The sequence below is a fragment of the Ptychodera flava genome, chromosome 1, assembly GCF_041260155.1.
Source record: "Ptychodera flava strain L36383 chromosome 1, AS_Pfla_20210202, whole genome shotgun sequence".
Lineage (NCBI taxonomy): Eukaryota > Metazoa > Hemichordata > Enteropneusta > Ptychoderidae > Ptychodera > Ptychodera flava.
Genome location: NC_091928.1, coordinates 4,918,574 through 4,941,737, shown reverse-complemented (window position 1 = coordinate 4,941,737; position 23,164 = coordinate 4,918,574). Strand labels below are relative to the sequence as shown.

The following is a 23,164-nucleotide window of genomic DNA, read 5'->3' as shown; positions in this document are numbered from 1 at the left end:
TCCTAATATGCTCCATGAATTCGAACGGAATATTGAACTATAAATCTTTGTCATCTCCACAACGTTATCTCGACAAGTCAACTGCGAGACTATTACATTTTTGTGTGTTTTTTTAGTTCAGCGATGGACTTCTCTTCAAGCCGAAAAGGACAGTCACTTAAGACATTCAATTCACGCAACAAATTTAGACAATTTTCGACACATCGACATGCAATATATTGTACCAAGAATAGTATACGTTGCATTATCACAATATTCGGTTCCTCTGATAACGTTCATGCTTTTTTTATAAGATAAAGTATTGTATTGAACAGTCATCTTTTACATGTAAGAGACGCTGGGTTATTTAGAAAGCTATAGATAGTCTTTTCCTTTTATCAAATTTACCCGTCATTGAGACGTTAAGTTGATGATGACATTTTGTACACCTTAAACTTTGAAACGTCTTATTTGACCAGAGTGGAGAAATTCCTGTGTCAGAAATCAGAATATACTATTAGTTGTAAAACATCTAGCTAAGAAGACACGGTTTGAAAATAAATCGTGAAATTACTACTATTTCGGACATTAGGAAAGCCATTGAAAAGCAAATGAATGATTCACTGTTGTATGTTCAGGCAAACATACAGTTACTGTAAGATTTCTTTAATTTTTCCTTTGATCCAAAGTGTTATAGCCGATCAGTGTGGCTGCCTGTGATAATTCACAGCAACATAACCAAGTTTATTAATATCCGATTTGTTGTTTTAAAAAGACCCACTACAGATTAATGTGACAATGGTATTAAGCAAAACAATCATTTTTGTTCCATGCTGATTTTCAAATAAATAAACGTCATGAGATTCGATCACTGTGTACAGTACATGTAAGAGGATATGCATATTTGTATTATGCTTCAGGAGTGTGATATGTGGCTTAAAAGCGAAAAATCACATATCTGTATATAGAACTTGGAAATTTGTATAAACGAGAATACTCCACAACTGTAAAAGTTTGTTTTGTATGAATAAAGCAGATACTAGAGTAGTTTAAACTTGTACTCTTCCTTGTAAACTTTTCTGATAATTACTGTGACTGTCACCCTGTCTCCTGTTACCAATAAAACGTATTCAATTAAAAAAGTGAACTTCATATTAAACAGTGAATGAAAATTTGTACCTACAAGTTGTAGGCGGTCGGAGAATAATCAATCGTTGATTAGACGATTTTCATGTGACCTGACAGAGAAAATTATGAAATCTCACGGCATCAGGAAAGAACACGTTTAATTCGTTGGAACCTTCAAGTTGATCAACTCCCTTAAAAAAAAACCATCAAATTTAGTGTCAGAGCATCTTTCTTGTGTTCACTATCATTTTAAGCTTTGGCAAAAATATTCGTAAAAGGTACATGGCTAAGCTGCGCTTCATGTTTATTGGAGACGAATATTTCTGTGCTAAATAATGTAAATGCCGCTTTGGGAAACACAACCCCTCGAAATAATCAGCTTGTGTTGGGAAGTATACGAATTGCTACGGTTTTCGTCAATAGTGTCACTATGGTAAACATAATTATGATACCTGTACCACATTCAGTAGGTGTCCGATCAGATTCGAACAGCGTACGGCACCTATAGTCAGCAAGCGAAGATATCACAGTCTAAACCGCTGGGCCAAATCCCCATCCTTAAAAAAGAGTGGTTCAATGACCGAGCTAAGTTGTTACAATTATTCTGAAGCACTCACACTCACATATTCGCTGTCACACATTGCACACAAATTTTATCAGAGTAATGTAACAGTCGACTTTGCAACTATTGCCTGCACTTGTAATCACCTTCGGGGACTTTGATTATTTGTATTCAGGATCATGCTTTTTAAGGTTTGGTTCGCTTTATTGTCCCTGTTCATTTATGCAGGCAAATTGCGAAGAGACACACGGAAATGGCTAGAAATGTTTGCTTAATGGTCAATTTTGCTATTCACACTTTTTGCACTGATATGGCCTATAGCCCTTGAGTGCCAAAGTCAATTTTTGTCACCTTTATAAAATATACTCAATGTTTTTCAGATTTTTGCCAAAATTTTGATAAAAAACTGTAGCCTATGAAATGTGATGTCTATTTACTCTAAATTTATCAAAAAAATACAGAAAAATTCATAAAAATTCATAAAATGTTGCAATAAAAATTTGCTGGGAAAAATTATAGCACTCAAAGGGTTAAACAGCATGAATGATATAGACCTAACAATCAAGTACACAATTAACATGAAGGCACGTATCAATATATCACATTCGGTATGTACAAAATTATTATGAAAAAAACGGCTCACTTCTTTCTAACATTCACACCACGCCAGATGCGACTTTACTTCCCAAAAAATGAAGGCGCTGTATCAGTTTTCATCGAACTTCTCTTTTTTGTTAATTCCATTTTCTAACAGTTTTGCCCTGCACAGGCTTTTATTGCGTGTTTAAGGTCACTGGCGGGTCAGCTCGATTGGGAATCATGCTCATAAAATGTTAATTTGCGTATGAGTAGACGCTATTTTGCAAAAAAACTAACAAAGACCAGGCCATGCCTATTTTTACGGACGAAGACTGACTCTTCAGTGATTTGGTACCAATTCAATACAACCAATACATCTGTAGTTGAAAATGTTCACTGAAGTGGTACAATGAGTTGAACTTCTGACCTTTGTAACAATTGTGATTCCTACATAAAAAAGTCTCAATAGAGGTACTGGTAAGTTTCACTCATGATGACATAATGTTGGTCTGTATTTCAACTGAGATTATGTTCAGTCTTCAAGTGGTGATGAGTAATTAAGTCGTAGTACACTTCTGCTGTCCGCCATGAATATTTTAATAAACTGTGCAATCAATTAAAGTATATCATTATGCTGAAAAAATCAAGCACTCATAACCTACTCTACTCCTTCACTATTTTATAACGGATGTTAATTATTAAAAACAAAATGAAAGGTAGTTTGATTAAATGTAAAAGTGATTATGTTGACAACGTCGTAAATCGCTAAACTCAAGCCGCAATTATGATGAATTTAAACATTCACAAAATTTATTTTGCACAGTAGGTAATTGCATAACATTTCAACGTTTTGTGTAAATACTGTTGATCCTTGAGCTTTTTAGACTTCTACTCTTCCTTGCAGGATAAACAACTTTAAATTAAACAACTGCATTAAACATGTGCCCATGTCAGTGATCGAAGATATATGATTATATCATAAAAGAATTGTCACATGTCGTAAAACAGACCTAGATATGTTATAATATGCACGCCGTTGTTTACATGCCACCACTACACTTCCCATTACGAAGAACCATGCACCTGAAGAAAGACGCCGTTGAAGAGTTTTACTGACGCTCGAACAATAGAGGGAACAATGTAAGACTTTTTATGTGTACAGAACGGGGACAATAGATCTGCAGCAACCGAGGCCCTGTCCGGTATTTCTTTTCAGCGCCGACCTTTAAACCAGGAAGTGGCACATATTTTGACGACATCGAATCAGCCATACATGTTAGTGGAGACTAGGATCTCTTTATGACCATGGAACCTTATACACTAGAAGGAAAATGTTTCATGTTGTGCATTATTTGTGTTCTTCTCATGACATTAGGAGGAACAGGTAAGAACAAATGGTATTGGGAAGTTTTGATCGGACATCTCTTATTCCTGCGGCAAACTGCCGAGTTTCTATGTATAAGCATGGAGGTAAGGTGCTGCGACCAATTGAATTATCAGGCTGCTTACGCTTCTTCATAACAGTAGAACTACTGGGAATTAGTAGACCGGCGTCCTCATATTTTCGATCCACTGCAGGAATATAAACATCTGTCGAGGATGACAAAGATTTAAGTTAGACGAAGCAGAGTAAAAGATTTTGTTGAATTTCCGCATCGGTCAAAACGCTTATCACGCAACCTTCCCGTAAATCAACATTGACCTAACGTTGCAAAACGTCTAACAACATGCTTGACGCTATTGAATAAGTGATGTCAGCCAAACTGAGCATTGCATTCATAAAATTTCCATTAGTTGGAGTGGTCATTGAGACCACAGGGAAAATGATTTAGATAACAAAACCCTCTTTCAACTTCCCCTTTTATCAGCGGAATACGTCAATATATAGTCGCCATGTATCGTCATGTTGTTTATATTGTATTTCAGTAAAAAATTCATATCTACTTATGCGCGTAAGCAGATCATATGCTCCTTTTGTATTACTTATCCACACCTCCATAAGACAATGAGAATATTCTAAGAGATTACAAGGTAATAACAGCCAGTTGATTTTACAATCAGTTGCATGGAATGTATTCTGTAGCATTGTAGCAACAATGCATGCGAACAACTGCACATGGCGAAACATCAAGAAGATGAACGTTTCGTTAAAGGTTATGTCATCAAAACTCAGAGAAAACTAGACGCACATTAACGTTTTAGACTGGAACAGAAACCTCAAACAAAGCATATATATGACATATGTTATTTATTATAATTTCACTGTACGGTATATGTCAAAAAAGCCGCAAAGATGTAAGGTTGATAAGAAATAAGTCATATCAAAGTTGAAGGAATATCTCAATGGTAACTAACCGTAATACGACTGAGGATAAAAACATAATACCGTTGAAGAGAAGGAGAACATAAGTACACTACATCATCACTTGCACTCACAACTCATAATAGGAGCTGCAGAATAGGTTTGTTCATTTACCTGGATTCAAACTCTTGTCTCAATAGAATACGAAAGACAGGACACCTTGTGATTTGCAATACAAACGATTCTCATCCTTGAGCCACGGCATGAAATTTCAGTTTACTCATTCAACTGCCCTGGCAGCTGAAGTAATTATTTTTCCCTTTTCAGAATCCGAGAGAGCTCGATTGGTGGATGGTGAGACTCCCTATGAGGGCAGAGTTGAGATTTACCATGACAGCAAATGGCTACCAGTCTTGTATTATCGCTCTGGTACCAGTCACCACGATTGGAGCCTTGCAGGTGCTGACGTTGTTTGCAAGGAATCAGGTAATGGTAATTCAATCAGTTTACAAATGGGAATCAAGATCAAAGAAATAATCGAATTTTGGAATTCAAAACATCAGCTGGGATCTATCTACACTTGTCAAGGATGACCTATATTGTAGGAAAATAACTCTAAGGTAGCATCAATTTAGGTGAAACATGTCGAAATACTTTTGTCAACCGTTCAGAGAACTGAGATGCATATGTGTGCTCAATCGTAGTGAAAATTACATTTTTTTAATGTTTATTGATGCAAATAAGTAACAGCTCAGCCAAGTGTAAGTGTAATATTGGACTGCTCACAATCTACAACCTGCATAGACAGCGTAAAGACGTACATTAAACTACTAGATGTGATTGACAGTATTTTAATTTGGATTATTAGTAGTTTCATTTATTAAGAGACGTACAATTCTTGTAAATGACAGCAGTACAGTCATAAATGCCTTGCGAATACATAGCGATATCTGCGGCGCAAAATTACGTATCGCAAGCGTGACAGAAATCTTACGGTTGAATTGCAATGAATTATGTTTTGTTGATTTGTCAAATCTTATGCAAAAGCTTCATAAATCGTGAACTTAAGTTGTCTGAAGTATATGCATTTTTATACAAGTTACTCGGTCACGCAAAATTCTTAAATGTCATACGAGAAACAAATGAGCGTTGTGTAATCCATAGTCTTGCTCCAAATCTGAGGGCATAATTATTTCTCAAAAAACGATAAATTGAAGGACCGAACTTCAGCAGACTATCGCACTAAGTGGTAGGATATTTGTAGATCGTGGCGTGAACGCCTTGCAAGCCAGTAACTCAGCTGCCTAGAAAAGCCAGAAGACTGAGGGCCAGTCTATGTAAGCCATGTTTTCTCACAGAACGTCAGTAACACCACACACTATTACTGGCGCACTTGTTGTTGTTTTTTATGACCACGTAGCAGCAATATACAGTAGTTGATAACCAAGTTCCTTTAAGCTCGATTAATCCTATAATGTCGCAATGAAACTATCGAAGCTGGCGTGGTGTAACCTGAGAAATTGACTGTACACCTCTCGCGAATTTGTGGTCGAATTCGCGATAGACCTAACGCTATTGTCCAAGTAATAAGCGAAAGGATAAATTTTGATAAATTGGTTTGTTCCCTACCGGATCTCCCCTATCGAGACGGCCGTAACACTTTTTGTGGGTCATCTCTATCAATTTTTACAGGGCAGGGGAAAATCGACAGGTTTTTTCATCACAGGGTAGGGTAGCTCCATGTCTGCAGGGGAAATGGAATGACAAAATTTAGGGGGAATTTTTTGAAGGGCAGGGGAAATAGGCAAGTTTACGGCCACAGGGCAGGGGAGCTTCAAAAATTGACTGTGGGGAGGGGAAACAGGCAAAAATAAGTGGGGAGAGGGTAAAAAATTAATGAAGTTTGAGTGCGGGAGGGCAAGTCGAAAAGTTTTCAGTGGCAGGGCAAATTATGAACAGCTAATTAATTACCCTCATGACTTAAAATTAGTCAGTTCACATTACTTGTCATGCACAATATATCTTGTCATAGTAAAGACCCCTTTAAAAGTGCATTGTTCGTTGGCTGCACCTGATTGTGATAAATGTATACACATACAGGTTATCCAGGAGCTATGAGGCATGGCAAAGACGATTTCGCTCTCCGAAACGATGAAAGACGTCGCGTCTATAACGTTGTTTGTGTAGGCCATAAGGAGTCTTTAGACGACTGTACCTATGATACGGGGGAATACACTTCTCTGAACAGTACGGCTGCCACTGCAGTGTGCCACTGTAAGTACAACATACATACCAATATTTCGGCGATGTAATAACATTACCTGGTATAAAATCATCAAATCAAGGCTCACTAAGTAATCATGGGCAGAAAAGCCCAGTATACGACGTAAAAATGAAATTAATGCGTTCAACCAGGGCAAGTGGTCCGATAGATTTAATATAATAGCTTTGTTGAAATTTGTTCAATAGACTTATGCAAAATGTTTGATGATTTGAATCAAGCAGTATGACTTATTCCGATGAAGTAAATGTGTTAATGACACAGGTACTCATTAATCTAATGTAAAGCTATTCATCACTCATTTCACTATCTTTCTATTCCTGACGATGACTACTTAGGATGTTACAGGGAGGGAACTTCAAACCTTCGACCTAATCTGACAAGTGATCAAATGACAATCCAACTCTGTCTTCAGCTCTGTCGTAGCTTCCCAGCCAACAACATGTATGTTGGTCTTCAAAGAGAGAATGAGTGTTACTGTATAACGGAAGGACAATATCAGGCCAGTGTCGACATCGTGTACCGCACCTTGCTCGGGAGATAAGTCACAAACGTGTGGAGGGGACCCTGGCATTGGAGTGTATTTCTGTAAGTCCATGTTACCGTAATTATTGCCTTGAGAAACGAACCTTCCTTAGTCATGAAATAATAAAATGTTAGACAGAAGGGTCGCGATTGAACACTCGAGAGAACAAAATGACTCAATTCTCGATGGTGAGGAGTTAATGGTAATCAAATATTTATGACTCAGAGACGTAAAACCAGTCCTAAGCTAGTTGTTTGCTGAAAATGTTTGAAATTAAAGAAGAGTGATAGCTTAATGTCGTGGGTGCTTTATATCTTTTTTGTTCCTTTGCAGCGACCATGGGTGCATGCGGAGGCAATTTCAGTGTATCGGGAACTATTTATTCGTATGGGTTTCCTGGATTTTATCCGGAAAAGTCATCCTGTGTGTGGAATATCATTTCCGGTCGTGCTGGATATATAATAAGGTTAAAGATCATTATTGATGAAATAGATTGGGGAAACGACATGGTTATATTTACTGAAATGTACGGTGGAATGAATTACCGTGAGTTAGACATCAAGAAAGCCATGGTGGTGTCCTGTACAAACTTTGTGCGTTTCACATTCGCCTCGTCAGCTCATCACCATCTTGGGAAATTTGCTGTAGCATTTCAAGGTAACAATACAGTACTACAATGCTTTCAAAGAAACATTAATACTTTGTTTGAATTTACGGCCTGTATACGTACCAACACCTCTTAGCTGTGTGCAGTAAAGACTACTCACGTTGATATGAGGTCAGGATATTTTAACATGATTATTTGTTTGTTGTCTTACAATATAAACATTGCCGTGCAATTTTTGTTATGCATGATACCTTATATTCGTTGTCTCTGGTAGATTTGACACGGATCAATGTCTGAATGCGACATTTTATATCAAGCACTGTGATAAAGCCGTCAAAGTCACTTTCACCAACCATATCCTATGTTCTTATACGCATGCCACTTACCGCTTGTTTAAATTTCCCAGCGGATTATTCAGTCTGTCAAGCGCCTACAGATCTTGAAAATGGTAACTTTTATTATGATGGTTCTTGTCCTTATTTCGATGGCGACAAAATTACATTCACGTGCAAAGAAGGATACACTCTGACAAGTCCTCATTCGAAGATAGAGTGTCTTGAAGTTGGTACGTGGAATGACACCCTACCGAGGTGTACAAGTAAGCGGTAATGTTAACATCTGCTATAAGAGTTTTATAGCCTTTATGGATAAATTAGGCTTATGAGAACGAAAATAAAACGATCATCATGTGCACTGAGAAGACAACGTGTATAAAATAGGAATGATTACCATGATTTGTCCGTAAACAACAAGTTCGGTAAACAAATTTGCGAAAAAACACTGAAAACAAACGTTTTGCCCTGAAAAGGTCAAATCTCTACAAAAGTGTGTCTTTGAACATGTTTGCCCTTATCATTTGCAATTTTATTCTGCATCGATATTGTTGACTTATATCAACTTACCTCAGCGTTTCTTTTCTCAAACTTCTTCTTTGTCGCCAGGTATTCCAACAACGTATATCACAACGACAGACCACCAACACAATACAGGTGAGGCTACATTCGCGTTGTTTGGTCCATTCTACTGTACATACAGATTTATGACAATTCTTATATAAACGGCATTATACATAAACCACCCAAGGAAAAGACCTTTACAGTAAGATAAGCGCCATCAGTCATTGCGCTCAAGTCTTCCTTCACAATTTGCGGTAAAAATGTTTGTGAGATCCACAATTATGTGTATAAACCATAGGGTTCCCTAATCTTTGTAGGTCATATATTTGAAGGAACTTCGGATTCCTAACTAACTTTTCTAACTTTCACTTTGACTACACAGATTCACCCAATGTATCACCGAGCCTTACAACACCTAAGCCGCGACCACATCAGTCTGCTCATCAAACAGGTAAATATGACATTCGTATCATCCTCGAACATCTGATTTCTGTATTTCGTTTATACACATCTGGTACAGAGGCTCTGGAGTATTTTACTCTTCGCGACATTGTGTCTTGAAAGGTAAAAGTTGAATATCTCTGTATATACCGTAATTACAATACAATGAGTCAAATGAGCCTTGTAACAGATATTTGAAGTTACAGACAGGGACAAAGTAAAAGTTGATCAGGTAGTATACACGCCTAATGTCATGGCTTATATTATGTCTGGTAAACAGTATGTTCTTTTCTACGTGTACAACTTTTCGACGCTATATATGACTTGAATGCAGGCAATAAGATGTTTGCCACCCTGTCTGCCCATGATATTATACACTACAGTAAATGTTGTGGAGTGATTCTACTTCACGACTCATAATAATATAGAAAATAGTGAGGATGTGAATGAGAGCTTACAGAGAGACAAAACATTAGGAAAATGCAACTCAGTGTTACCATATTGACAATACTAATGTAATGCAATCGGCACGGATTGACTTGGCAATAGCAGTGCTGGAGTAAAGTACACCATTGATATTGTTTCCTTGAGCTCTACCAGACTGTCGTTGCTACGCAGTTTAATACCCCTAACGTTGGCAAGCAGACCTCGTTTCTAATACGTTGCACAAAGCTATTTAAGACTTGACTAATTACTGATCGACACAAGAATATTGTCACCACAAGTACTATAGCAGTTCAGTCCATGCCCGTCGTCGACGAAACTGTCAAAAGCCTCTTCAATTAACATCGCGTGACAACATTATCCCTGCAGGTACGGTAGTTGGCGCTATCCTTGGAGTGGTTCTACTGATCATTGGAATCTTACTGGTATCAATCGTCATTTACAGGAGGTAAGTGTAATCAAACTTTTCTTTATTACGATTAGATTAAAAAATGTAAATTACAGACCAGATACTCAACCATTACAATATAATCTAATACCACTTACCTACCATGTGGATTTGTGTTCAACAGAAGAAGGGGCCACCAACCAACTGTTTATTGTCTTGAGGTAACGTAATGATTTTCCTTTTTTGTCCTTCGACTGCAAAAATAACGTTTTGATATTTTATCACGTTTATCAAATTCGGGTTTTTCACTCAAATTATATGTTTAAATCCGAAGATTACATGATAAAAGTGGTTTCCCTTCCCGTATTTTGTACTGGCAGTATCGATCTGGTAGTCTTAACTAGACGTTTCAATTGCTGATGTCTCTTTTCTAACCAATGAGTTTCAAAAGTCATAACATTATAGTTTCATGAGATCATCAAGTAAATTGCTGAAACAAATTCGAACGGAATTGTTGCTGAAACACTGATTGTCTCGTTTAAAGTAGATTTTATTTGCAAGTCATTTTAGGTGATTTTTTAAAAACTATTTTCCAACCTGTTTCTGTCCCACTGCTCCATTTTAGTTTTCCGGGTCACTGAACACAAAATAAATTTAACTGCATTGGATATACAGGTCAAAATTCCGACGTAAATCTACTCGTAAAGACACGACAGTTAACCAAAGCAGCGAAGGGAATGGCGCTGATGAATGTGCTCGTGAGGTCAGATATGACGTGAGCTCCGGCGATCAACTCACCTTCACAGAACAACAGGAACACCACAACAGGAAAGATGAGACTGGGAAAGCTGTAGATCAAGAACACGGACACAACGCGATGCGCAATGGACAACGCAAAGAATATGGAACCGTTGACAACCCAGCATACGAACCAGCAGATATAGTAAGAAGTGATGACGTATACACAGAAATTGATGACCCACCAAGTCATGGCGTCAGTGTTAAGACTTCGAATACTTTGGAAGGTGATGCAAACAGTAATGGTAACCATGAAGGAACTGTTGACAACATGGTTTACGAATCATCAGAGAGAGACAACGATGTTCATGGTTATTCAACAATAGATGACTGATAATCTACACGTCATCGTTTGGAATGTACGGACGTAAATGTCGAACTGTGACTGATGAGAATGGAACGTCCATTTTGTGTCATATCTGATCATTGTACGAATCCTTTTTATGACAGTTGTCTAAGCAGTTACATTATTACCCTTGCCTTCGCTCACAGTTTTACATTTATACTTTAAATTTACGTAATATCCGTCCATACTCTCAGATGAAGAACCTACTAGATGAAATAATTTTATTGGATGAATGGTATATTTACTTCGGGCTTTACAGGATGGCTCCATTAACTTAGGAATACCCTACTTCCCTAGAGGATCACAGACATGCCTTTCGTACAATGGCACTACAATGGCACCAGCTGGATTAGATAAACATAACGATGGAACATTTACACCTTGGGGATTAAAAGTCTTCTGTTTGTCACCCGAGTTGGTCAGGCAAGAACTCGGGTTCAGGTACCATGCAAGTTAATGCAGCCTTTCCCTAATATACTTCGGGCTTTTCAGTATTGTACCATTTCCATCTTATTGTTTCACTTTAATAGTACAATTCATTATATCTTCAATACCATGCATTATATCCTGTCAATATTGCTACGGTTGTGTGACCCAATTGCCCCGATTTGCTTCATTCAAGTACAAATAAATTACATAATTTCCTAAACCATTCCGTCCTCGATGAAATGGACACTTTCCATTGTAGCGATTATAATAATGCCTGACAATGATTTACGGATAATTCAAAATTGAAATCTACAGCAGCTTCAGTGTATCTACATTGCTGTTTTGATATGGAAAAGAAACATGACATTTTTCAAATGTTGGTATCAATTTGTCAATAGCCAACATATATATTACATTATTATCGGTTGTTCTTTATTTTCTGTTTTAAGTGAAAGTAATGAAACGTAGAAAGTATTATCTCAGTGATTTGTCTGTTTGGTTAATGTTACTTAATTCTGATGTTCCATATTTCGCCGATTTAACGGTTTAAATTTGTATTCTTTTCATTTGTAGTGTTTTAACAAGTAAACAAGGAAATGATATTAGATACTATTTAATTGATTGCACCGATTTGTAACACTGTGGTGCATCCCTAAATGCAGGATATTTGAAATTATTAAACTCAACAAGACCCACATATTGTTCTTCATCCACATACGTTATCAGAAACTGTACTATCATCTCAATAATTCACAAATGAAATTTTGTGAAAAAAGAGTGCGATGCAAATTTCAGTGTGCACACACTACACTCTGTGCGACCAATTCTGAAAGTTTGTGACTGTGGCACATACATACAGAAAAATATATGTTTCTGACGAACTTGCATTCTTTTCCCCCTTTCTGTGCCTGATAACGCAACGAACGCTATAACTAAGCAGAGAGTAAATATAATGGCTGCGGTTTCATCCACAGGTACTATAGAGACCGTACCATTCTGTTTTTAGGGGACCAGACAGGTAATACTTACCATTATTGTGACATTGTGTGGCAAATTGCAAACGCTCATTTTTCAATTTAGATTTGCCTAAATCACATTCTTTCCGGTGAAGGAAGGCATAGAAATAATTACTTGCTCATTAAATGTTATCAAGCAATACAATAACACCCCTTACAAAATGACCCGTAACATGCTCTGATCCCCACACTGGCTGCAAATATATGTTGTGGAAGACATAAAAACTAGGTCAAAGTAAGCTTACGCACATAATTTATTGTTCGTTATAAAGGCGTTATGATTACAACTTACATGACTAAAATGAGGTTGACATGCAAAAAACTTCCCCATCGAGTAGAAATAAAACTCCGCCTCCTTCTGTATGACAATGTGATATCATTTTCCAAACAGCATTTGATTTGTACCGTACTAATTATTGATATGTCGCTTCAGTAGAGCATGTTGTATTGACGAGACAATAAAAAGCGAAGCAAATATCGTGTCACATTTTGTAGACTAGTCGACTACCTGTTAGTTAATAGATCATCGTAACTTATAGACTGAACTTTTTCTCACATGGAAACAGTTCCGTATGTAGAAATTATTCAGACGGGGCCTATCAAGGCTGGCGATAAATTCAACATTGTGCCTTCAAATGTATCTTATACTTGCCCATTTTCTTTGAGCCAAATAACAAACGTCTATCATTAGACTCAATGAGTCACAGGAAGTAATACCTAAGCATACAATGGATAATTAGGGAAACACTTGCAATTTTGCAAAATGACAAGTCAGTTCTCGTGTTTAAATTGCTGTAAATTTACATGAAATGGACACGATAGTAATTTCTAAAAACCTGTAAAGAATTATCCGTACCTAAAAACGATTTGGCCATCTTGGTGAGTCATGAAAGTCTCAGGCAGTTGACTTTATTTTCAATATTTTCAATAATAAGATTACAGAGAAGCCACAGTAGAGTTTTAGGTAATACAGGAATTCAATACGAGAAACCCTACAAAAATGAACGAGTTTTTCTAGTTTCATGAAGAACTTTAGGCTATGACAACGATTAAATTTGTGTTAAAATTATTTATGAGATCACTGTCTCAAACTTCTGCCCCGGTGAGAAGTTGACTTTTTACCTACAATGCATTCCAATATTCTGTAACACCCCCCCCCCCCCGGCCAAAGCACAGAACAAAAACTATTTGCAGTGGTGAGATTTGCAGAAGTGTGCCGAGACTAAACAAGGACAACAGAGTTGTAAACAGTGTATATGTCATTGCTCATGTTAACCTTTGCACCCATCGAAAACGCAGTCGAAGGCAATACATTGTAAAGAGAGACCGTGGCTACACAATTTGAGAATGGCCACAGTAGCATATAAAATGATTTCAGTGTCGACGATTTCTATATCTAGCTAGCGTGGGTAACTTCACATGGTAACTACAATTTATGACTTATGAAGGTGTCGATTTACTCCCTAGTACATTTCAATAAGTCCGTTTATTCATTCATATACTAGGAAATGGGAATAAAGCCAATACCCAATTTCCAATTTCCCTTTCTAATTCTCTTGTTTGATTTCTGAATTCCATTTATACATCAACATTTCTCTTGAATTTTATTCCCTTCTTCAACTCAATCACGATTAAACATTTCAGTTTTTTAAAATTTCACAGTTTTGAATTAAACATCAGGATTTCTATTTCGCTGTTCTACTATCCACTATACAATTAGCATTCCAAATTTTTATTTCACAATTTTAAATTCCTTTTTACAACTTAACATTTGTCCTACATTCCATCTCATAATTCTACACATTACTATTTCACGTCGGTTTCTTGCATAGCAGTCCGTCCAAACACAGCTTCTATTGGTACACGCTTTAGCATACCACGCGGTCACTCCACAGTGTGACCATTCTATCAAAATTGGCGACGGCAAACACTGTTTCCATTTAACAGAAAGCGATAAACATGCAGATCCCGAATTGATTCCTACTGCCCCTACTGCCCATAACCAGTCTTCTCGACCGTCAAGAGCAATCCAGACAGCATATGACTTATGCCGCTTGATTTTCGAACGAGATTTTGTGAATATCATCTTCAAAGACATAAAACGTAACATAACACAGGCCGAATGCAAATACACTGTCGTATAAACAATACGATAATCATATTTAATCACTTGACAACGGTAGAGTGAGCAGTAAGAGACACCGACGATTAGGGTTGGACTATATAACATAAGGAGGGATGTAAAATCTGGGGAACAATGCCGAGTAGATATGAACTCGCAACGAAAATCGACTCAGATAAAACGTGGCCAAATTTTCAGTTTTCAATTAGGCTTAATGCTTTTCTCCAGAAATAAAATATCTTGATCTAATAGTTTACAAAGGTAAGAGATACAACAAAGAGAACATACTTGGCATAAGAACTCTCTACAACTACCAGACACATTCCAGTTGTTACACGGATACACACACCACTCCATACAGCTACTATAGCTACGTTCACGAGCCTTCTCAGAGTGGAAACAATGATCAAGACTTTATATAGCAAGTAACAACATTTCGTAAAACTTGGAAGGCCGAGGATACAAACAACATGAAATAACACATGTAGTTGCGGATGACGTCGACAAATTATAAAATAGGAGAAACGAAACTTGAACAAAGCAAAAAACAGAGCCATGAGGAACCAGCTTAAGTTAGTTTTTACAACAAAAAACAGCACTTCTCCAAAACAAAGAAAATGAAAACAAGTGCGCACAGAAAACTGGTGCAGTTTATTTTAAATAGCTAAAACATGATAAGAAATCCATTTCGACCATCAAATACAAAAGAAACACAAACATACTCCTGACGAACATGAAAAGAAACCAAAAAGTAGACATTTATAGCTTATTGACTCTTCATCGCCTCCTATGTAAACTCGAATTATAAATACAGATAATATGTAAATATGGAGGTCTACAATCAGTCAATCTGTAAATTTCTTCAGACAGATTTCTAAATACTGAGGACTCAGCGTCGATGTTGTCAAAGATATACAGGGCTACGGCTATATATAATACCCTTTGGTAGGCCCTCAGTGAAAAATATTAGTCATGCATGTGCGTGTTCCAAATAATGGGAGACGAACTCTTTTGTTTTGTCTTCATTCATCAGCAAGTTCCGTAAAAAAATCTACCAATTAAAGAATTAGAATACACAAGGAATACTTCAAACCTACAAAAATATAAGTATGTATCCTTTTTTCAAAACATGGTCAGATTAACTGGACATACGGAACAGCTAAACAGAATACAAACTTTGTAACAAGAGAACGCAATCTCAGTGATTATCCAATTTTTGTTACCAATCTGTCGAAGCGTGCGCAGTAGTTAGTTGAATGGTCTGCCTGGTCGATTAGTTGAGTACTTGATACAGTGCAGAGCAACGAGCATACAATCGGCCAGGCTGCTCAAGTCAACGAAAGCCTGTGTACTTTAGTCAAATATCCAGTCTTTGTAGCACTGCTTGTCGCTCTGATGAAATATGTAAACGTATATGGTTCATTCTACTGCTTGTAATAAGTATTACGCGACTGGTTTGAAGTCTACCGTCACAACTACAAATTAAGTATGTCTAACGATTACATCACTAATCTTCAAGACAAGTATTGAATAATATAATTTCAAACGAACTACTAAATTTAAATTTGGTAGAGTTAAATGTCAAAACTTAAAATGGGATTAAGAACAGGAAAGTAGAAAATAGTTACGTTGAATTGTAAACTGGGATGTATAGCAGTAAAGAAGAAATTCGTAATATCGAGTTGCAAAATATATTTTAGAAAAGCGAAATGTTGAATTGTAAAAATGAAATGTAGGACAACAAACTAGAAACTCACTGTTTTGAAGAGTAAACTTTAATTCAGAAAAATGAAATGTCGGATCGCAAAATAAATTGTGAAACAGAAAAACAGAAATCGCAAGCAAATGTTGAAATGTAAAATTGAATTTAAAATGACAAAATAGAATCAAAATTTTTGAATCAAGGATTGCTCATCATAGTACGATTAAAATTAAATCTTTATTTTGAAATCTGACCTGTTTACGATAAAAGCAATTCAGTCATGTATTCTATCACGCATCTGAAGAAGGATTAGAAAACACGTCGATAGTCACGGGGTAGAATTATAGTGTATGTTACTGTGATTAACCTATCGATTACAGGTAGGAAGGTATATTAATTGTATTTCACAGCCTCATATACACCATACTTGACTTGGAAATGATTTTATACCAGTAAGTTGGACCTTAAGTGATGGCAAGATCGGGAAAATTAAGATAATGACGTACGAACACTTTGTTATTATGTACGTTCAAATGTCATTCTGAAAGGTTCTCAAATTTTATTCCGTTATATTGCTTGTTCAAACGTAGTCATAATAAAAACATTAAAATATTTGGATATAAAAGAAAGAGGAACAAAAAGTAAAAAAAAAAATTCGCTCGCCGCTCCTGGAACTTGGTCCAACAAATCCGATGAACAAGATTTTTTTTCTCTGGCCTAAATTACAGGGCATTTCGTGGTTAATAGATAAAACTTCAAAAGACAGCTCGCTCTTTACCAGGGCAGTGTTGCTTGTAGGTTGAGGTTGCTTGCAAACTTCGCTTAGTTGGTGCTGATCTTTCGAGGTTCTGCCGTAAGCCATTGAGAGTTTGCAATCTGTATGACATGTACTTCTGAAACACAAACACACGTAATACTTGAATTGTGCAAACCAAGCAGTGGTATATTCTCGCGCCTTTGATATGAAGAAGATATTCAAGGTAAAATGGAATTATTTCTTAATTCAAAGAAATTTGGAGAAAGTGATTATCTTTATAAAATCCACAAAATAAATGTAGAATCTGAAAATTCAACGACGCTAGGGGCCCCGACGAACACTCTCTAGACACACGGTATCACATTTGACTCTCTTTAATTCTTTTAGAAACTGTATATACACACATGCAGACTCAACCAGAGAGTATACAGAATACAGAATACGGAGAACGGAATACGGCATACGGTTCTGAATAAAGGAAAGAAAATCACATAGCAGATAAATTTGTCCGTACATGAACGAAATTACATTGCAAGTAAATTAAAACCAACAAATTACAAAGAATGCACACACGTAAAGACTTTCGTAAGTTTCACTGAAAACTAATTTGTTGCGTTATCTTCATGAATGAAATGTGTTATCTACAATACTGTAGTTTCCCGACGGCCATTCTGTACGTACATAAATGCAAGGTCATCGCATAGAACAAGGAACAATATGTCCGTTGACCTGTACACTTGAAGGAAAAAGTCGAACAGAAATAAAGCGCCCTTGCCACGGATTGTGACGCTTTCAGGGCACTATAGCCATGTGTGCAAACAGCAAAAGACGGAAATCTTGACACCGAACACAGTGTACAACAGAGACGTCTATACACTCAGATTTTTCGAGCTGAACTGAACTGCCTAAATTCAAACTCGGCTGTATAGAGGGAGAGACTAATTTAAATATTTAGCGCAACACCTGCACAAAACGCAAACGCCTGATACGCCGTAGACCTGTACTACATTTAAACACAAAGGGAACTTACACGCACAATAAAATTACATGAGAAGTCAATTAAGCTAAGAGATATACCAGATTCTGTGGCAGATGTCAGTCTAGTAGATTCAATACCGATAAAATACTATCGAGTTTGGTGGAAAAGTCATCAGACAAATAAATAATCTGCCATAGTGTCTTAAGGGATCGACGATACTTTGAGCAGAATACGGGACTTGCACTGTTGCAAAGCGAAATGAAACCATTGAAAATCGAGTGAACAAACACTTGCAGTTTCTGTATGGGTCGAGCACAAATACATGCTGTGAGATTACACAATAATACACATTCTGTGTTTTAAAAGCAGACCCGATCAGTTAGTATCATGGTTCAAGACTGATACAAACATTTTCTAACATGATAAAAATTGGTGGAAGACTGTTGACGAATACGCACTTAACGTTGTTGTGCAAATTTAATTTTTGGTGCATTTGACCTTTGACCACCAACTATATTCTGCACTTCTTCATATCATTTTGTTCATAATGTATTCTCACTGTCGTCTGCAAATGAAGCATTTCAAGGAAAGAAGCATTTATTAAATCATCGGAAGTTACAAAGATATGCATTGTGTACCGTTGCATCATGTTGGCACAGAATCTCTCTAAAGTTGTCATGAAGGCTTCCTTGAAATGAAGTTCAACCGACGTCAACAACAATTCAGAAATATCATGACTGGAAGACATGATCAGTTTTCATTGATGTTTATGGGATATTTATATCGAAAGATACATTTCATGTCACCACCGGTACCAAACGTATCATTATTGTTGCAAAGATTATTACCTGTACTGAACAACAGGAATTCTGACTGCGTTTTCCGGCACACCACATTCACGGCGTCTATAAATATCGTGCTTAAGGTCAATTGCAGGTCACGCTAACATGGAACAAAGCACTAAAAACGAACAGTTTTTCGTACATTGCAAAAGAAGAAGTCGTCATTTTCAGTTTCAACGACCAAGAGATCTGTATTTTCAAAGCTACAGGCTGTTCTCATACATCGAGTTTTGTGCTTTGCGTTGATCCATCGGAGTCTGTTCGAATTATTGTACAGGTATAGATTCCTCCATATTCCATCATAGACTCCACAAAGTGTGTCTTTACTACAAGTAAATTATACAAATTAAAAAATATATATATAAATTAACTAACAGCTTATTCTCCGAATAAAAGTAAATCCTTACCATTTATTCAGGTCAAATCAACACCAAACTTTGATTTCGACCTAGTTTACTAAAACAATGCATAGCATCATCTATCAAACTGGTTGAAACTGTTGAAACGTTGTCAAGTACACTGTACTTCAAAGATGTTTGTGCTAATGAAGTAGATGTAACAGTAGCCTACACTTCTTCTTTTTCTTGCAGGATAAATAGCATCAAGTTGACTGAATACTTGTATTCATAGCTTGTTGACGAAAACTGATTTTGTTAAATGGCCTGTCTTGCGTCATGGAAGAAGAAATGTTCAGGCTGTGCCAAAGCCGTTCCAGTCCCGACGGACAAAAGTTCATGAAAATTCACAGGTCGCGTTGGAGAACACCACTTTCCGTGACATACAACCCTAGGTCATACAGAAAGAGATGCGTGTCGATGGAACAGGGCGACAATATAAGGCTTTTCACGTGTACACAGGAAGGACAATGGATTTAAAGCAACCTTGGTCCTGGCATTGTGCTACTTTCACCGTGAGAATGTATTATACTCATCATTCACTGGTGAGAATCAACCAGACTGGTTGTTCACTGGTGTGAATTAACCAGACTGATTCACACCAGTGAACAACAAGTCTGGCTGATTCTCACCAATGAATGGTGAGTCTGGTTGATTCTCACCAGTGTATAATGAGTATGATACATTCTCACTGTGAAAATTACCATTCTCACTGTGCTTGGTGAGAATTTCCATTCTCACCGGTGAGAATCTGTTTTCTCACCAAGGAGTGCATTTCTCACTGCTCACCGGTGAGAATTGTTTAATTCTCACTGGTGAGCAGTGAGAATAACAAGAGATTCTCACCAATTGCGAGAAAGTGTCACTTTCTCGCTCCAGTCTCGCAATTTTTTGCTAAAGTGTTTGAATGTCGACTTCCGAAGAGGAAGTTTGGAGTATATTTTGAATCATGAGCAAAACGTGTTTAAAAGATCGGGGTCGCTTTCTGGCCATGGACATTTGCGTACGGGAAGGAAATATTTGCATCTTATGTATTATTTGTATTCATGTCAAGATAGTCTTGGGAACAGGTAAGAAAGAAGAAGGGTGAATAGGACGTTTGATTTGGATATATCTGTACGACGTCTCAGAAAGGCTGTTTTTATGATGAAGGGTGGTATATTAAACAGGTAGAGTAACCAGCGTTTGTTATTCGAATTTGTTATCGACATGTGCACTCAACCAAGTTAATATCAATCCTCGATAGCAACGCCGTCGACGATAATTGACCTGCTGCAACTTCGTTGTTGTTGTGGTGGTGTTTCCAAACAGCACAGGAATAGAAAAGTTGGCTTGCAATGAGACAAACTTCATTTTGGTGAAGTGAATTGAAGCACTCCACCGCCGTTGAAGTCATCAAGCGCAGCTCATCTCTTTACCCTTTCGTAAATCAAGATTGGCCCATGATTTGATAGACCTCCTTGAACGAGGCAAACTAATCTCAAAATTATCATACACATAATGAAATGGGGAAAATACTTGCAAATAGTCGGCCAATAGGAACATTTCTTCATGACAGAAGTAACATGTTAACCACTTCAAGTAATTGCACCTTTCTGACAGTAATGTATTTTTCCTTCTTGAATAGACCAGAGTAAAAACATTTAAAATACAAATGTAACCTCAGCCAAATTCGGCATTGCATTCGAGAAGTCAACATAGAGCTGAGGGGTACTTTCTAGCACAATAATTAGACTGATAGATTCTGATCAAAACTGACACCTCAACTCATAAACCCTAAGGCGAGTTTTAACTTCCCCTTCGAACTCAATTCACTCCATTCCATCGGCATTCATTATAAAATAAGTCCAGTTTTACAACCAAGCTACACAAATATACCGGTAAACGCTGGTAAGTTCGTGTCTCATACAGATTTCAAACAGAGTTCTTCAGTCTTGAATTTATAAATAACATAGCCCAAGAATAATTGATTTCTACGTCTGTTTGTAATGATTTTAAAGCGAAAAGTGAATTATTTTCGCTTCCCATATACTTACCAGCACATCTGTAAACCAGGGCCATCCCCGGTGATAGGAAGGTTATGATTGCAGGTTTACTTAATAAGAATTAGTTGCATAGTACTGGCGCTCGAACAGTATACCCCAGAGTGAGTTCGATTCTTTCACTACTCAATAAGCATTTATATTCGCTGGTATTAATTCGTTTTTACGTGGTAATGCATTGAAGATAATACATCAAATCATAATATCAATACAACTCTAGATCTTAATTACTTGTAATTATATGTCGCAAGTAACATTTAAACGTCACGTGACACGTTGCAAACCCATCATATGATATTCTCATTTTCCTCATTAAGTGTTGACCACCTTTATGATTCTTATTATAATTCAAATATATTCTTGTGTTCGTCGAGGCTTCATTGACATCCTCGTAAAACAAAATTTGCGTCTTTGTGCATTTGCTAACCTTTTGTGTTTGTCTGTTTTGTATGCAAATCAACTATATTTTAGATCTTGTTGTTTTATGTAATTGTTTTACTGTACCGATGACCACATGGTGCATTGATGTTTCTTCGTAACAATGGAATGAAGCTTTTCCAGCAAGTTATATCCGGCTGAGCACGTGGCTAAACGCCGGTAAATTCTATAGTTTAAGAGGGAAAAGGCAAGTCTTCGTCTGTGTATTCTAGTTTTCCAAGCAAAAGGCGAAACATTTGGGCTTGGATTTGTCATCTCAAAGTTTTCGTTTTTTGAACGACATCATTACTGGACGGTCGTTGAAGACTACCGTATGTTTTGCACAGAAGGCGTGTCTGTATTTATATTGCGGCAAACTCAAGCTCGATGAAGTCGCACGGAAAAAATGCTGTAAATGTTTGGACAAGGATCAATCTTACGTCATGTAGTATATTTATGTTCCATTGTAATATATGCATGTCATCATTTCGGTGAATGATATCGTGTTGCAATATTTATGACCAAACATATTTGATTTTTTATTGCAGAATTACAGTTAAAATTTCATTTTATTTTTAGCGAGATTCCTCGTTCGTATCAACTGTTCAAACAACGCCCCTGGCAACAACAGATGATCCACAACATACAGGTAAGTACAAACTTGTCCTTGTGTCACTGTTCGAATCAGAAATATTGCTCTATGAGGTTTGATGTTCATCACAGGTACCCATCATGCTCTTACCATCCAACATCACCGTTGTTTTCAAAGCTACAGCCGGCACTGAGCGTTTTGTCACGTGAATGGACACTTTTTCAAAGGCTTTTTAGATAAATAATATTTGAAAAATATCCCGACGTCAATATTTCGGACCGATGAAGACTAAACAAATCTACTTTCTTGTCACATGACGTGTTCTGACGAATCGCAGCGACGAATTAACATATGGCGTGTTATAATCTCTGATAACGAATGCATGGAGTAACACGAATAGATATACTTCACAAAAAACTTTCAGTCATCCAATAAGTTAATAATTGTATACCTTTGTGATTACTTCAACTAAATTTGGTAGAACATCCAAGAACTTTCCTCATCCAAAAAAGGGATACAATTGGCTGCACTGTTTATACGAATGCAATGGGATTTGCAATGCGGCATAACTCTGAAAGCGGTTGTAGCTCAGAA

At 37.0% G+C, this 23,164-nt stretch overlaps 1 protein-coding gene across 1 annotated transcript; it reads left to right on the top strand.

Annotated features, from left to right (window-relative positions):
- Nucleotides 1–7,863: 7,863 nt before the first annotated feature.
- Nucleotides 7,864–11,265, top strand: LOC139152028 (uncharacterized). Its single transcript, XM_070725147.1, has 5 exons — nt 7,864–8,014; nt 8,906–8,953; nt 9,243–9,311; nt 10,115–10,193; nt 10,809–11,265. Exons 1-5 carry the CDS (start codon nt 7,864–7,866, stop codon nt 11,263–11,265), a joined length of 804 nt encoding a protein of 267 aa, XP_070581248.1.
- Nucleotides 11,266–23,164: the final 11,899 nt, after the last annotated feature.

Excerpts from the sequence above, each read along its gene's own strand:
- LOC139152028 (XM_070725147.1), top strand. The coding sequence starts at position 7,864 with ATGGTTATATTTACTGAAATGTACGGTGGAATGAATTACCGTGAGTTA. Across the intron at positions 9,312-10,114 it reads TCAGTCTGCTCATCAAACAG|GTACGGTAGTTGGCGCTATC; the intron begins GTAAATATGACA and ends TTATCCCTGCAG. Across the intron at positions 10,194-10,808 it reads TCAATCGTCATTTACAGGAG|GTCAAAATTCCGACGTAAAT; the intron begins GTAAGTGTAATC and ends TTGGATATACAG.